Raw genomic sequence first — 15674 nt, 5'->3', positions numbered from 1 at the left:
AATTAAGAGATCAATGCAGTACTTAGGGGTCGAATTCCACAAGGACTCAAGACTACACAATAAATTATAGAGTTTTTCAATTATGCTAAACAAATTAAATTAAAATTAAAATAGCAATGCAAAATATTTAAATGAAAGTGTTTTAAATTCAGAAGATCAAAAAGCTAGGCCTAGGGAATTTCTCAGGAAATTATGAAATATTAAATCAATCAATAAATTAGGATTCAAACAATTAAGAACAGATCTAGAACTCTAAACACTTTTGTAAAATAAATCAGTTCTCACTGCAAATATTATCTAAATTTAAAACCAGAAAATCCAAAATCACTTAATCAAATCTCTTTGCAAAACGTAATTTTGCTCATCAAAAGGTTTTATCAGGAAAATTAATTATATTCTCATATCAATTTATTTTCCTAAAGTATTAATTCTAGATGGCCAATCAAGGATTAATATGAAGAACAACATAAGATGAAGATCTAGATAGATAATGAATCCTAAATAACAGATCTAATAATTCATAAAATCCCTGTGAAAAAACCCTAAACCTAACAAGCAAACTACTCAGACATATTCAATAAAGAACAAAACATAATTCTAAATAATAAGCAATAGAGATTAAAAGAGTAAGAAAGGAGTTTAAGAATTCTTCTCTCAAAGCAGTTCAGATCTCTCTCTCTCCAATAGCTCTCAAAAATCTCACAGGGTTGCAGGAAAAATAAAACTTGATAGAATAAAACTTAAGGGTTTGGAAAACCTAAAAACTATATATATATGTCCTAAAACACGTCAGGGACTAGTCTTGCAAATATGGAAAACTTCGGGCAACTTTGTAAAACTTCCAAATTTGGCTCTCTCGTCGGTTTGGCTGCGTGTCGATCGATGCTAAGGCAGTGTCGATCGACACCATCTCCTCTGATCGATTCCAAGTTGATTTCTTGCGGATTATTGCTCCAAACTGATCCAAATTGCTCCACTTTGCTCCTTCCATGCTAAAAACCTGTAAAGACTCAAAAACAATCTAGAAACAAATGAAAAGACACTAAAAGACTCCTTATATCATGGTTAAAAACCACAAAAACCATGATATATCACATTGGGCTATCGTTTCTTTGTTAAGATTTTTGTAGAAACTTCATTGGAAACCTAAAAGTCTTTCTCTTCATATTTCTTTATAAGTATTTTATATGTAGCTATTTTTCAAATTTTTGTTTTAAAGAAAAAATCATGGTTATTTTAACCATAAATCGTTATATGTAAATAAATAAAATCTTTCATTTGAATTAAAGCAAGAATTTTTAAAAATCCAACTACTATTTAAACGACCTTATGTGTAATGAGTGCAATGGAAACACCAAAACTTCTAAAGAGTGTTGTTCTTATTTAGAACTTTCTCAGGGAACTTTAGAGGTTTTGTAGATAGCATAAAGTAGCAACAATGGAACCACAAGACTGTAACCTGGAAAATGAAGCACATTCATCTCATAAGCTCTAGCTAGACCCCAGAAATTAATACTTCTAAAGAGTGTTGTTCTTATAAATTTCTCAGGGACGAGCTGGGAGAAGAGAGATAATTCTATACTTAGAAATTTTCGTGGTGTGTTCTCGTTTTGCATACTGATTTCTAGATTGTTTCTTTTTGCAGTGAAGCCAGCATCTCAGACAGTTAGCCGGAGTGACGCAGTGGCCCACCACAGCGCTCTTGCCTCCGGGGACGGTGATTGGGTGAAGTCGTTCACTCCTCAGAGGATCCAGAAGGCGCTTTCCACCCGGATCTTCCCATGGAAGGTACTTGGACGAGGTGCTCCTAGAGTTTCAGCATATCAGCGAGCAGAGATGGTGAAGGCGGTGTCGACGAGCACCGCGGTTTCAGTGAGGGCGGGCTCACAGACTCGGGCTCCGACGACCACAGCGCCTAAGAATCCTGCTGCGCCGATTCAGCGTTCTCGCACTTCCGACCTTACCCCCGACGAGATTGCGATGCGGCGTGAGCAGTCGCGGAAGAGAGCCCTTAGGTTGGAGGGTAAGGCGGGAAGTACTCCCGATGGAGCACCTTCGAAGCGACAGAAAGCGGGCTCCTCTCCGGCCTCTGTTACCGGGCTGATGGACCATGACGTTGCAGTATCGCCTTCTCCGACTCTCGGTTCTGGCGAGAGGGCTTTTGCGCTGGCGAAAGCCAAAGTTGCTGAGGTTTGATCTCTCTCCTTCCTTGTACTTGCTATTGTTACTTAGCTCCCTTTGGTTTTTGATAGCATTTCCTATGTTGTTGTTTTTTATGCAGCTTTCTACTCAGCTGGACCAAATGGCCTTTTGTTTTGAGGAGGATTCTCGCTCTCGTGATAATGAGCTCAGCGAGGCTAAGAAGGCCAGCGTCAAGCTTGCTGAGAGGAACCGAGCTCTTGAGGACGACATTGCTTCTGCGAAGAAGAGTTCGGAAGAGTTGAGTGGTAAGCCGTTGAGAGCGTCTTCGAGGCATGCGAAGGACAAGGAGGAGATTGCTTCGCTTAGGAGGAAGCTATTGGATGCTGAGGCTCTCAGGGACACAGATCGAAGAGGCCGTTGCTAAGGCCAAGAACGAGGCGGCTCGTAGCTCTGCTAGCCGGGCCAGACAGGTCGCCAGGTTGCTTGTTAGGATCGGGGGGACAGCGAAGGACAACATGTTGGACCTCGATGAAATTGAGGCGAACCTGGAGTTCATCGAACGTCTTCACGAGCCTGACGGTCCGACTCCGGATGCTGTGGAGCAGCTCTTAGTTGAGAGGAAGATCCTGATTTATGATGCTCGCGATGTGTTTGATGAGCTTGTCTCTGGCGTGAGGCGAGCCTTAGGGATTTCAGAGGACGACGGTGCGGCCAATGAGGATGAGGAGGCCGATGAGTGACCACTCCTCTTCGTTCGTGATTTAGTTTACTTTTAGTCCCTTTAAGACTTTTGTTTGTAGTATTGGATGGTTTGTATCCTTACTAACATTTCGGGTTTTTGCATTGTGGCGAATATGGGATGACTTTGTAGCTTTTGTGTGTCTTATGATGAACCTTGCTGGGTTTTGGAGTAATGTACTTGTTTTAGATGTCATCCTATACTTAGGAGCGTTTTAGGCTGTTGTGCGTTTTTGACATGTATTTGCCAATGCTGCTATGCGAAAGTACCCTTTGCCAATGCTACATTAGATGACGTGGTCCACTGTTTTGGACCGAGGATGTGTGCAGCAGCCGGGAAGAGGATGTGGTCGCCTCTTGGACGAGGCCGTGGTCGCTCCTCGGCTTGGCGAGGCGATGCTCGGTCCCTTGGCCGAGGATAGGGTCGGCCTTGGCTCGGTGAGGCCATGCTCGGCCCCTCGGCCGAGGCCGTGGTCGGTCTTCCTCATGATCGGCCCCATGCAGCTGAACATGCCTCCATCATTCAAGCCTTGACTGACTTTGTTTGCTCATGGATGAGGCTTGTTGAGGCTGTGAAAACGCAAATGCGCTCACGCTCTTTGTCTGTCAACGTTGCTGTTGGTCTTTGCAGAATGGTGCTGCTCTTCTGGACACGTCTGTCCAAGAACAAGTACACCCTGAGCTTTACCAGTGTGCATCCTGGGTTTCCGAATGACTCGTTCAGAGAACACGGCGAACGAAATCATTAGCAGCTGCATTTTACTCTTGAGTAGTTAAACTATAATGCTATCTGTGAACAATTGGATGTTAGTTTTTGGATCAAACTATACGAACCTGGCTCAGAGTAGTTATCCAAAAACAATGGAACCACAAGATTGTAACCTGGAAAATGAAGCACATTCATCTCATAAGCTCTAGCTAGACCCCAGCAATTCAGACTAACGGAATATATATAGAACAAGGCTTCACAACGCCAACATGGCAATCAATATTAGGTTCTCCATTCCAACCCAATATATATAGAACAAGGCTTCACAATGCCAACGTGGCAATCAATATTAGGTTCTCCATTCCAACCCAAAATATATATAGAACAAGGCTTCACAACGCCAAAGTGGCAATCAATATTAGGGTTTTCCTCCAAAACTAATACTGCCGCCGCTAGTTTTCTTTTTTTTTACGTCTTGTTGCAGATCTTAACCACAATCTTTACCATTATTTGCATGGCTCACATTGATGTGGGTAAAAGAACCAAAACATTGAATATATGGAGAGAGAGGTCAAGTCTAATGATATTGATCCAAGAAATATATCATGGTCTAGTTTGTAAGTTTATGAAATTGTGGTCCACAAGAATCATCTAAGCCTTGACAATTTATCTTGTAGAAGCTTTGAGATTTAAACCTTTGGTATCTTACTTTAGGTTTGATCTTCCTATGGTGGAAAAAGATGATCATTTTACTTATTTATTGCAATAATGTTGATGATCTTTACAATTTTCCCTATTCCTTAGACTTTTCCAAAGCCAAATTGTGCTTCTTTAGCACATCACATTTGCTCTTAAATATATCTTTATCATCCACAAGCTCAATTCGTGGTACAATTTTACCCTTGTGCAGTTTGCATTCTCATCAACAATGACTCATATCAATCTACTAATCAATCTACAATCTTTGATCCATCACCAAATTGAACTCAAATTGGCTTTACACTCCTCATAACTCCTCATAGATCGAGACATTTTCAGAGCATGTTATATAGCACAGTGAAGCTCGAGGAGAAAGTGCCAACTTCTTCAACATGTCAAGGGTCGGAAACAAACAAGCATCAGACAAGATTGTTGCAAACTTCAAGACTCTTAAAAAACAACACCATCACCATACACAGCCTGCGCGTAGTTAGAAAATGATATGATCCTAGGAAGCTTGCTCAAACAATTCGTGGGTTACTAGAGGAATTTTGGAACAAGAAGAATAAATCAAGCCCAAATCCAAATAACAAGTCTGATTTTTAAGCTCATCAAGGGATAAATTCGATCATGCCTTTATGCAAGAGAAATCAAGTGTCGCTGCTAGCTTACAGTACCCCAGACGACGATCTACATATGGATCTAAAGCCCCGTGAGTCTAGTTTCCGAAACTATCAAGAACTCTCCAATCGGCCCAGTAAGTCGCTCAGAAAAGGCCCAACAGTGGAAGCGCGTCCAAGGCATGGAGACAAGGAGTTTAATCCAAGTTTGAGTTTCAAGATGTGTTTAATCTTATATGTGTTATAAAACATAACGTAAAATATAAATTATTATATTATATATGTATATGTATATATGTGTATGTATAATATATACATACTATAGAAAGAGAGAGACGAGAGGTAAGTGAAAGAATTCTTCTCTCTTACTCTTATTATTACATCTTCTCTCTTACTCTTCTTCTTTACAATTGAAGGAAAGCACATATATATATGAATAAATTACTTGAATGTTATCCAAAAGTTGGTTTATTACTCATATCTATAAATCTTTTAAAAATCACTAGAATGTTTAGTACTACAATTTACCTCTTGGGTTTTGTTTTTCGAATTTGAGTAGAAAATTAAAAAAAAAAATACACATCAGCAAATTAAAATACACATCATTTTTTTTTTTCCATATCACTAACCAGTTTTTTTTCAAAATCTATAATTAAATTTTTCTTATTTATTGTTTATATTAAAAAGGGAAATCAATCAGTTACTACTGTTCATAACCCAAAAAAATAAACCCTGAAACCCTAGTTTCGGCTCATTGTATTCTAGAGAGACTCTTCATTACCACTTTTTTCACTTCTTCTTCTTCTTCCTCAAAGCGCACAGAATCTTCGATCTAAGTTCTTAAAGTTGAAATCATGGTTGCGGCCGTTGATATAGATGTCCGGGCGGGTCAGTTAGGGATTAATTGGTCTGAGATTAATCTCGATTCAATCCAACTTCCTCCTGGAGACGATTTTGGGATCGCGAGGTGAGATTTTTTTCTCAATAGATCGCTGCGTCTTGGTTTATTGTAGAATATACGAACAACGGAACTGAATTTTTTGTTTTTTTGTTTTTTCTTTGGAATCTTTGGTGGATTGATAGTGATGATGAAGCAGTATACCACGAGGATCAGTCAGCATTTGATACTGGATTCGGTAACATAATCGTAGTAGATCACCTCCCTGTTGTTCTCAGAGAGAAGTATGAGAAAATTGGAGGTGTTGTCAAGTTATTTTACTAACTACGAGTAGCTTAGGTGTCTCTATCTCTGTGTAGGCCTCTTATGTTTCAATAGGTTGCTATTGTTCGAACAAATTCGTAAAGACGCAGAAGAGACCTACAAGCTTAACCCTTCAGATGCCGATGTTAGTTTTCTCTCTTACGCTTCATGATTTCAGATTTCAGATTTAGTTTTGTTCTTGTCCGATTCATGTAATCAAAATCAAAATCAAGGGTTTTGATCTCTGCTTTGTGATTCAATGTTTGTGGGTTTCTTTCGCAGAACTTAACGAGATGGGGAGGAGCTTTACTGGAGTTAGCTCAGTTTCACAGTATCTCAGATGCAAAGCAAATGCTTCAAGGTGCTTTTCTTTTTTGAGTTCCCTTAGGTTGCTTTCGACTCATATGTATGCTAATATGATTCAATATAGTCACTTAAACAAATCTGCTTAGGAATCTTGAGCTTGTAATCATGTTTCAAGAGCTTGTAATCATGTTCTTTAGTCCTTACTTCAATGTGTCGAATGGCGGATGTTTTAGGATTCTTTACACTTTCTAAAGATAGGTTTCGGCTAATTATGATTATAAGTGTTGTTCTGAAACTTGGAATTCCTGTCTGATCATCTACGGATTGCTTACCATTAGATTTTTGATTATTGTTTATGTGTGTGTGTGTGTAGATGCCATAACAAAGTTTGAAGAGGCTTTGTCGATTGAGCCAAAGAAAGATGAAGCGGTTTGGTGTATGGGAAGCTTGGTCCAATGGATACTCTTCCTTCTGGCTGTTTTGGCGAGAAGAAACCACACACTAAAAGCCAACCTGGTATAATGAAGTTCTTTAAGAAAGTCAATGCTCTTCCTGGTTCATCATCTTCTAATGAAGCTACTAATGCAATGCGCAAAGCTAACGACGAGACAGAAAATTTCCGACTTGGTTATGCTGATATTGTACATACACTGGCATTTCCATCAATTTCGACTGCTGATTTTCAGTTTGATCTTGAAAAGGCTTCTGATATCATTGTCGAGAAAGCAGAGGAGTTCTTGCCCAAAGTTGGGACTGCACGTCTTGTCTTGGTGGACTTGAGCCACGGGTCAAAGATTCTGTCTCTTGTCAAAGCTAAGGCTTCTCAGAAGAACATTGACTCAGAGAGATTCTTCACATTTGTCGGGGACAAAACTAAGCTTCGTTCTGAAGGTGGTCTACACTGCAATGTTATAGCTAATGCTACTAATTGGTAAGCACTAAGCCACTAAGCATCCATTAGTTTCTTGTTCTTCAGTAAAATACACCAACTTATTGAGTAAGGATACATCTTCCATTAGTAGCTAATTTTGTGAGCTATGTGCAGGCGGCTTAAACATGGAGGTGGGGGTGTGAATGCAGCAATATTCAAAGCTGCTGGTCCCGATCTCGAGACTGCGACAAGAGTACTAGCAAACACTCTTCTTCCTGGAATAGCTGTGGTAGTTCCTCTTCCTTCTACTTGCCCTTTACACAATGCAGAAGGTATTACGCATGTTATACATGTGCTAGGACCAAACATGAACCCAAACCGACCAGACAACCTTAACAACGACTACACCAAGGGCTGCATTTAGATTTCTTTTGGTAGGAATTGTAATGTAAAACATTGATTTGTCTATTTTCAAAATTAAGGCTGATTTACGGCTGAGTTATTTACTTCATATGGCTGAGTTATAAATTACGGTTGAACTTGGTACGGCTGACTTATGAATATTATTAGTACGTATTATTAATTTTTTTCTGGATTTTCTGTCAGATTTCTAATAAATTATCTAATTAAAATGTCTCTCAATATTACAAAAAATATTGTTCGGGAATTCCGAACAATCTCTAATTATGTCTTTGTTCAGATCCACACATAATAAATATATAAAGTCAAATTAATTAAAAATTTTGAATTCGAATTTTGATAAAAAGAAAAAAAAAAGTAATTCTCAAACAATTGAATGATATGGCTGAGTTATCGACATAAACCGCTGACTTATGAAATATTTGTAAATTAAAATTATTATAACTCAAAATTAAAATATAAAATGTAAAAATAAATATTACAATCATTATAAGCAATAAAAAATAATAATTATAGACAAAGTGTGATTTTTACACATTCTGATCAAAATATGTAAAACATTCAAAACATGACATTTAGGGGTTAGGGTTAGGGTTAGGGTTAGGGTTTGAGGTGTAGGGTTTCATATTTCTAACATTATGAGTTTTAATATAACAGTTTGGTTTTGTTTATATTTTGTTTAGCTTAAGGTGGTAATTTGGATATACTACTATGGTTAAAACTTTTGAAATTACTTTTTGGTTATTTCCGGTTATGTGTCGGTTAGATGAATATATATAACCGTAAATAACCAAAATGTTATCCAAATTAGGTCGATTAACTTAATATAACCAATAGCAAGCTGAATATAACCGTAACTAACCGAAAAATAATGGAAAAATAGTTTCCGGTTCGTTTCGGTTTGGTCGGTTATTTAGTTATTCTAATTTGAGGGTTGGCTGAGTTATGATAACGTTATGGCTGAGTTATGCAACGGATATATTAATTTATTATATACCTTCTCGAGAATACAAAAAGCATTGTTGGGAAGACGCAAACAATAATTATGTTTATTGTTAAGAACCACATGCGTAATAAATGAGATTTTAGCGATTTTTTTATTTTTAAAAGAAAATCAAAATTTGAATTTGAATTTGAATTTAATTTTTTTTAATAAAAGTATTTCTCAAACAATTGACTGATATGGCTGAGTTATCGACATAAACGGCTGACTTATGAAATATTTGTAAATTAGAATTATTATAACTCAAAAATTAAAATATAGAATGAAAAAATGAATATTACAATCATTATAAGCAATAAAAAGTAATAATTATAGAAAAAATTGATTTTTACACAGTTTGATCAAAATGTGTATAACATTCAAAACATGACATTTAGGGGTTAGGGTTAGGGTTTGAGGTTTGGAGTTCATATTTCCAACATTATGAGTTTTAATATAACAGTTTGGTTTTGGTTATATTATGTTTGGTTTAAGGTGGTAATATGGATATACTAATATGATAACCATTTGAAAATTTAAATTTTTTGAAATTACTTTTTGGTTATTTCCGGTTATGGGTCGGTTAGATGAATATATAAACATAAATAATCCAAATGTTATCCAAATTAGGTCGATTAACTTAATATAACTGATAGCAAGCCGAATATAACCGTAACTAACCAAAAGTAATGGAAAAAATAGTTTCCGGTTCGGTTCGGTTTGGTCGGTTATTTAGTCATTTTAATTTGAGGGTTGGCTGAATTATGGTAAAGTTATGGCTGAGTTATCGTTTAGGGTCTTCTCAATAATATAAAAACGTATTATTCTTTCCTGGGTCTTTTGTTCTGTCAGATTCCTAATAAGTATTAAAACGTCTCTCGATATTACAAAAAGTGTTGTTAGGGAAGCGCGAAAAATCACTAATTCTGTGCCTGCTCAAATCCATACACATAATAAATTCATAAAGTGAGATTTTTATCACAAGATATTATTGCAAATAATATCTGGGTCTTTTGTTCTGTAAGATTCCTAATAATTATCAAAACGTTACTCGATGTCACAAAAAGTGTTGTTAGGGAAGCGCGAAAAATCACTAATTTTGTGCCTGCTCAAATCCACACGCATAATAAATTCATAAAGTGAGCTTTTTATCACAAGATATTATTGCAAATAATTAACTAATTATTATTCGAATTTAGAATTTTATTTTTCTAAAAGTATTTCTCCAACAATTGAATATTAAAATTAAATAACTCAAAATTTAAATTTAGAATGGAAATATATCTATTATTAGGTTAACAGATGGTTTCACGCCAAAATATCGCTTTACGGCTGAGTTATAATCATTGCGGGAAAACGAAAGGTCATGTGACGGCTGAGTTATAGTGAGTTATGGCTGAGTTATCACAAGAAACAATCTGAAAGTAAATGGATGATATATATGACTTTATGGTTGAGTTATAATATTTACGGAAAAACGAAAGGTCATGTGACGGCTGAGTTATAGTTAGTTATGGCTGAGTTATCACAAGAAAAATCTGAAAGTAAATAGATGATATAGGCTATGACTTGTAACATGTGTTACTATTGACTTAAGTTGAGTTATGGACTTAACTCAAATTTTATTCAAAAATGTTACCAATCACTAACAAAACTAACTTTTTTAATTAGTTATTTTATTTCTCCTAAATTATTATTTTTTATTATCATTTGAAATGAAAATAGACATAGACCTAAATTTTATTCAAAAATGTTACCAATCACTAACAAAACTAATTTTTTTGAAGTTGAGTTTGAATAATCATGTGTTATGGTTGATGTACAAGTTTGAGGTATATCCTTTGTAAAATTGTTAACTCAAAAGATTATTCAACATCATGGAAATTTTCATGAGTTAAAGATGTGGTAAGTTGAGTTATCTATTTTTTTAATTAAAAAAACGAAAATTCAGTTATATAATACAAAAAAAATTATTTTTTTTCGTTTTTATTTAATTCATATATCAAGAAAAATATTTTTTACTGTTTTTCTTTTATTTAACAACTTTTTTAATTTGTTATTTTATTTCTCCTAAATTATTATTTTTTATTATTATTTGAAATGAAAATAGACATAGACCTAAATTTTATTCAAAAATGTTACCAATCACTAACAAAACTAATTTTTTTGAAGTTGAGTTTGAATAATCATGTGTTATGGTTGATGTACAAGTTTGAGGTATATCTTTTGTAAAATTGTTAACTCAAAAGATTATTCAACATCATGGAAATTTTCATGAGTTAAAGATGTGGTAAGTTGAGTTATCTATTTTTTTTAATTAAAAAAACGAAAATTCAGTTATATAATACAAAAAATTTATTTTTTTTTCATTTTTATTTAATTCATATATCAAGAAAAATAATTTTTACTGTTTTTCTTTTATTTAATAACTTTTTTAATTACAAGATATTATTGCAAATAATTAAATAATTATTATTCGAATTTAGAATTTTATTTTTCTAAAAGTATTTCTCCAACAATTGAATATTAAAATTATTATAACTCAAAATTTAAATTTAGAATGGAAATATGTCTATTATTAGGTAAACTGATGGTTTCCCGCCAAAATATCGCTTTACGGCTGAGTTATAATCATTACGGAAAAACGAAAGGTCATGTGACGGTTGAGTTATAGTGAGTTATGGCTGAGTTATCACAAGAAACAATCTGAAAGTAAACGGATGATATATATGACTTTACGGCTGATTTATAATATTTACGGGAAAACGAAAGGTCATGTGACGGCTGAATTATTGTGAGTTATGGCTGAGTTATCACAAGAAAAATCTGAAAGTAAATAGATGATATAGGCTATGACTGGTAACATGTGTTACTATTGACTTAAGTTGAGTTATGGACTTAACTCAAATTTTATTCAAAAATGTTACCAATCACTAACAAAACTAACTTTTTTAATTAGTTATTTTATTTCTCCTAGATTATTATTTTTTATTATCATTTGAAATGAAAATAGACATATTCAACATCATGAAAATTTTCATGAGTTAAAGATGTGGTAAGTTGAGTTATCTATTTTTTAATTAAAAAAAAGAAAATTCAGTTATATAATAAAAAACATTATTTTCATTTTTTATTTAATTCATATATCAAGAAAAATAATGTTTACTGTTTTTCTTTTATTTAATAACTTTTGTAATTAGTTATTTTATTTCTCCTAAATTATTATTTTTTTATTATCATTTGAAATGAAAATAGACATATTCAACATCATGGAAATTTTCATGAGTTAAAGATGTAGTAAGTTGAGTTATCTATTTTTTAAAAAAAAAAGAAAATTCAGTTATATAATAAAAAAAATTATTTTTCGTTTTTTATTTAATTCATATATCAAGAAAAATAATGTTTACTGTTTTTCTTTTATTTAATAACTTTTGTAATTAGTTATTTTATTTCTCCTAAATTATTATTTTTTTATTATCATTTGAAATGAAAATAGACATAGACCTAAATTTTATTCAAAAATGTTACTAATCACTAACAAAACTAATTTTTTTGAAGTTGAGTTTGAATAATCATGTATTATGATTGATGTACAAGTTTGAGGTATATCCTTTTTAAAATTGTTAACTCAAAAGATTATTCAACATCATGGAAATTTTCATGAGTTAAAGATGTGGTAAGTTGAGTTATCTATTTTCTTTAATTAAAAAAAAACGAAAATTCAGTTATATAATATAAATAAAATTATTTTTTTCGTTTTTATTTAATTCATATATCAAGAAAAATAATTTTTACTGTTTTTCTTTTATTGAATAACTTTTTTAATTAGTTATTTTGTTTCTCCTAAATTATTATTTTTTATTATTATTTGAAATGAAAATAGACATAGACCTAACTTTTATTCAAAAATGTTACCAACCACTAACAAAACTAATTTTTTTGAAGTTGAGTTTGAATAATCATGTGTTATGGTTGATGTACAAGTTTGAGGTATATCCTTTGTAAAATTGGTAACTCAAATGATTATTCAACATCATGGAAATTTTCATGAGTTAAAGATGTGGTAAGTTGAGTTATCTATTTTTTTTAATTAAAAAAACGAAAATTCATTTATATAATACAAAAAAAAAAATTTCGTTTTTATTTAATTTATATATCACGAAAAATAATTTTTGTGGTTTTCTTTTATTTAATAATTTTTTAATTAGTTATTTTATTTCTACTAAATTATTATTTTTTATTATCATTTGAAATGAAAATAAACATAGACCTAAATTTTATTCAAAAATGTTACCAATCACTAACAAAACTACTTTTTTTTAAGTTGAGTTTGAATAATCATGTGTTATGGTTGATGTACAAGTTTGAGGTATATCCTTTGTAAAATTGTTAACTCAAGAGATTATTCAACATCATGGAAATTTTCATGAGTTAAAGATGTGGTAAGTTGAGTTATTTATTTTTTTTATTTAAAAAAACGAAAATTCAGTTATATAATACAAAAAATTATTTTTTTCGTTTTTATTTAATTCATATATCAAGAAATATAATTTTTACTGTTTTTCTTTTATTTAATAACTTTTTAAATTAGTTATTTTATTTCTCCTAAATTATTATTTTTTATTATCATTTGAAATGAAAATAGACATAGACCTAAATATGATAAGATTTTAAATATTATGGCATGCATGTAGTTAATTTTTTAATTTGCAATGTAACAAAGAAGTTTAGTTAACAATGTAACTCAGCCACAACACGAAAAACATTACAGTAATTAAAAAGCAAAAAAAATTGCTGCCAAACTCAGCCGCTTCATGAACTCAAAATATGTAACTCAGCCGTATCGTTTGATAAGTCAGCCGTAACTGAAAAACATTCTAGTAATTAATCTTTTGCCAATAAGTCAGCCGTCAAATGGCTGACTTGTCGATAAGTCAGCCTATGACGGCTGAGTTATAGTTTTTTTACCATAACTCAGCCGTAACTACATCTCATAAGTCAGCCATTTTTCATAACTCAGCCAGTCGGAAAATGGCAACTCAGCGGTGTCGTTGTGATAACTCAGTCAAAATTTTGACAACTCAACCGTGTCGTAGCGATAACTCAGCCGAAATCTTGACAACTCAACCATCAGGTGAAAACTCAGCCATCACTACAGCTGAGTTATGCGCATAACTCAGCCAAATTTAATAAGTCAGCCATAACGCTTGGCTGACTTATGCGCATAACTCAGCCAAATTTAATAAGTCAGCCATAACGCTTGGCTGACTTATGGGCGTAACTCAGCCAGATTTTCATAAGTCAGCCGTCCGCTCTTACTCAAATGTTTTTTTGAGTAACTCAGCCGCAACATACCTATAATTCAGCCGCAACATACTCTGTATCGCGTTACGGCTGAGTTATGGTACACGTCAGCGATTTCTGACGTGGCGTCTGACGTGGCAATGGCATTTTTGTAATAACGTTTTTTCCGGTAACATAAAATAGGGGCACGCTGGGTATTTTGAAAATACCCGAAACATTCTAGTAATAAAAAAGTTTTTTGTAGATTCTGGTAATATTACCTAAAATGAGTAACATTTGAGTAATTCACCCTATATATATAGAGGTTTAGTAAATGGATAAGCATTAGTTACTTGATCACTAAGTAACTTGGGGACCAAGTTTAGAAGATAAGATCAAAGTGATGGATAATCACTCTTATGATTATCCATTTATAACACTCCCCCTTGATTATCCATCACCATTTACTTATTGTGTACTGCCTCATTAAAACCCTTATCATAGAAAACCCATATAGGATAAATACCATGATAAAGGAAAAAGAGTACAGTGACACAATCTCCCCCTGGAAAAGACGAGTCCTTTTCTCTTCATAGGTTTCATAGATGACTCATATCGATCATTATTTGCTTCAAACAAACGACTACTTTTCTTCATATGTTCCGTAGATGATCCATATCGATCATTCTCTTCATTATTCTGAAGAGAGATAGACCTTCACCATTGACATTCTTCTTTGAGATCGATATTTTGCGTGTTATTTGCTGCCTCGTTAAAAACCTTATCATGGAAAAACCCAGTGGGATAAAAACCATGATAAGGGAAAAAGAGTGCAGCCACGCGAATCATCATATTCTCCCCTGGAAGTATCTTCTTCAAAAGATGCATTTTGGTCTTTGAAGATGCATTCTGAATGAGGTAGTCGGAAGCACCTTTGTAAATAACTCTGCTACATTGTTACTTGAGTTGATGGACTGACTAACTACTTCCTTATTCTTCTCGAATTCTTGAGTGTAAGAAAGGAATATGTTTTTGCCTTTCGGTTGCTTCTTGCTAATGGGTCTCAACAAGCATTAACTAGTTGATGCTGATCAAACCCTCAGTTTGAAGTTCTTTGCCAACATGTTATGAGGCTCCAATCTTAGGTAGAGAACTATTGGTTGATGTTTGGGCATCATCTGAGCCATTCTCGATATGGCATATGAAGCACAACTATTTTGGTATGACTTGAATAAGCGATAGCCAAAAAATCTATCAATGAAACGTCACGAAGTCGTTGTTTTGCGATATATCTTTATACTGATCCGATATAAATCTTCCATCTGCAAAAATAACTAGACCAAACTTGGGGGTTCCAAAATATATTAAGCCCAAGTTAATCATACTTTTGCAATAGAAGAGACATTTTAACTCATACTCAAAATCTATTCATAGATAATGAGTTATATGCTGCAAAGAGATTAGTAGAAAATAATATGCACAATTCATAAGATATATAAATGCTCGTCAGCATTTATATATAATCTAATATGACTATATCTATATATATATGATTTCCTTTAGAAGTGATTAGTATAACATCTATTTCGATAGATATTTAGTTTGGAATATCTGGAGACATATTTGTCTTTCCAAGATCTTTTATTCCAAATAACTCTTCAAGAGTTTTGATGATGTTCAAAATCATCACTGTTATGAGTTCT

General features: G+C 33.4%; 1 protein-coding gene across 2 annotated transcripts; it reads left to right on the top strand.

Moving 5' to 3' along the window:
* The first annotated feature begins 5606 nt into the window (after positions 1 to 5606).
* On the top strand, positions 5607 to 7797 carry LOC104771890 (transcription factor bHLH140). 2 transcript variants are annotated; one of them, XM_087506524.1, is made up of 6 exons: positions 5607 to 5875; positions 5992 to 6044; positions 6166 to 6254; positions 6392 to 6470; positions 6789 to 7346; positions 7461 to 7797. In XM_087506524.1, the coding sequence occupies exons 1-5, from the start codon at positions 5763 to 5765 to the stop codon at positions 6935 to 6937; spliced, it is 483 nt and encodes a 160-aa protein (XP_087362650.1). In that variant the 5' UTR covers positions 5607 to 5762; the 3' UTR covers positions 6938 to 7346; positions 7461 to 7797. The 2 variants fall into 2 exon arrangements, with proteins under 2 accessions (XP_087362650.1, XP_087362649.1); XM_087506523.1 differs by having other exon boundaries at positions 5992 to 6090.
* Positions 7798 to 15674: the final 7877 nt, after the last annotated feature.

Source organism: Camelina sativa, chromosome 20 (genome assembly GCF_030686135.1).
Source record: "Camelina sativa cultivar CO46 ecotype springtype chromosome 20, ASM3068613v1".
Taxonomy (NCBI): Eukaryota; Viridiplantae; Streptophyta; class Magnoliopsida; order Brassicales; family Brassicaceae; genus Camelina; species Camelina sativa.
This window is presented reverse-complemented; position numbering and strand designations above follow the sequence as displayed.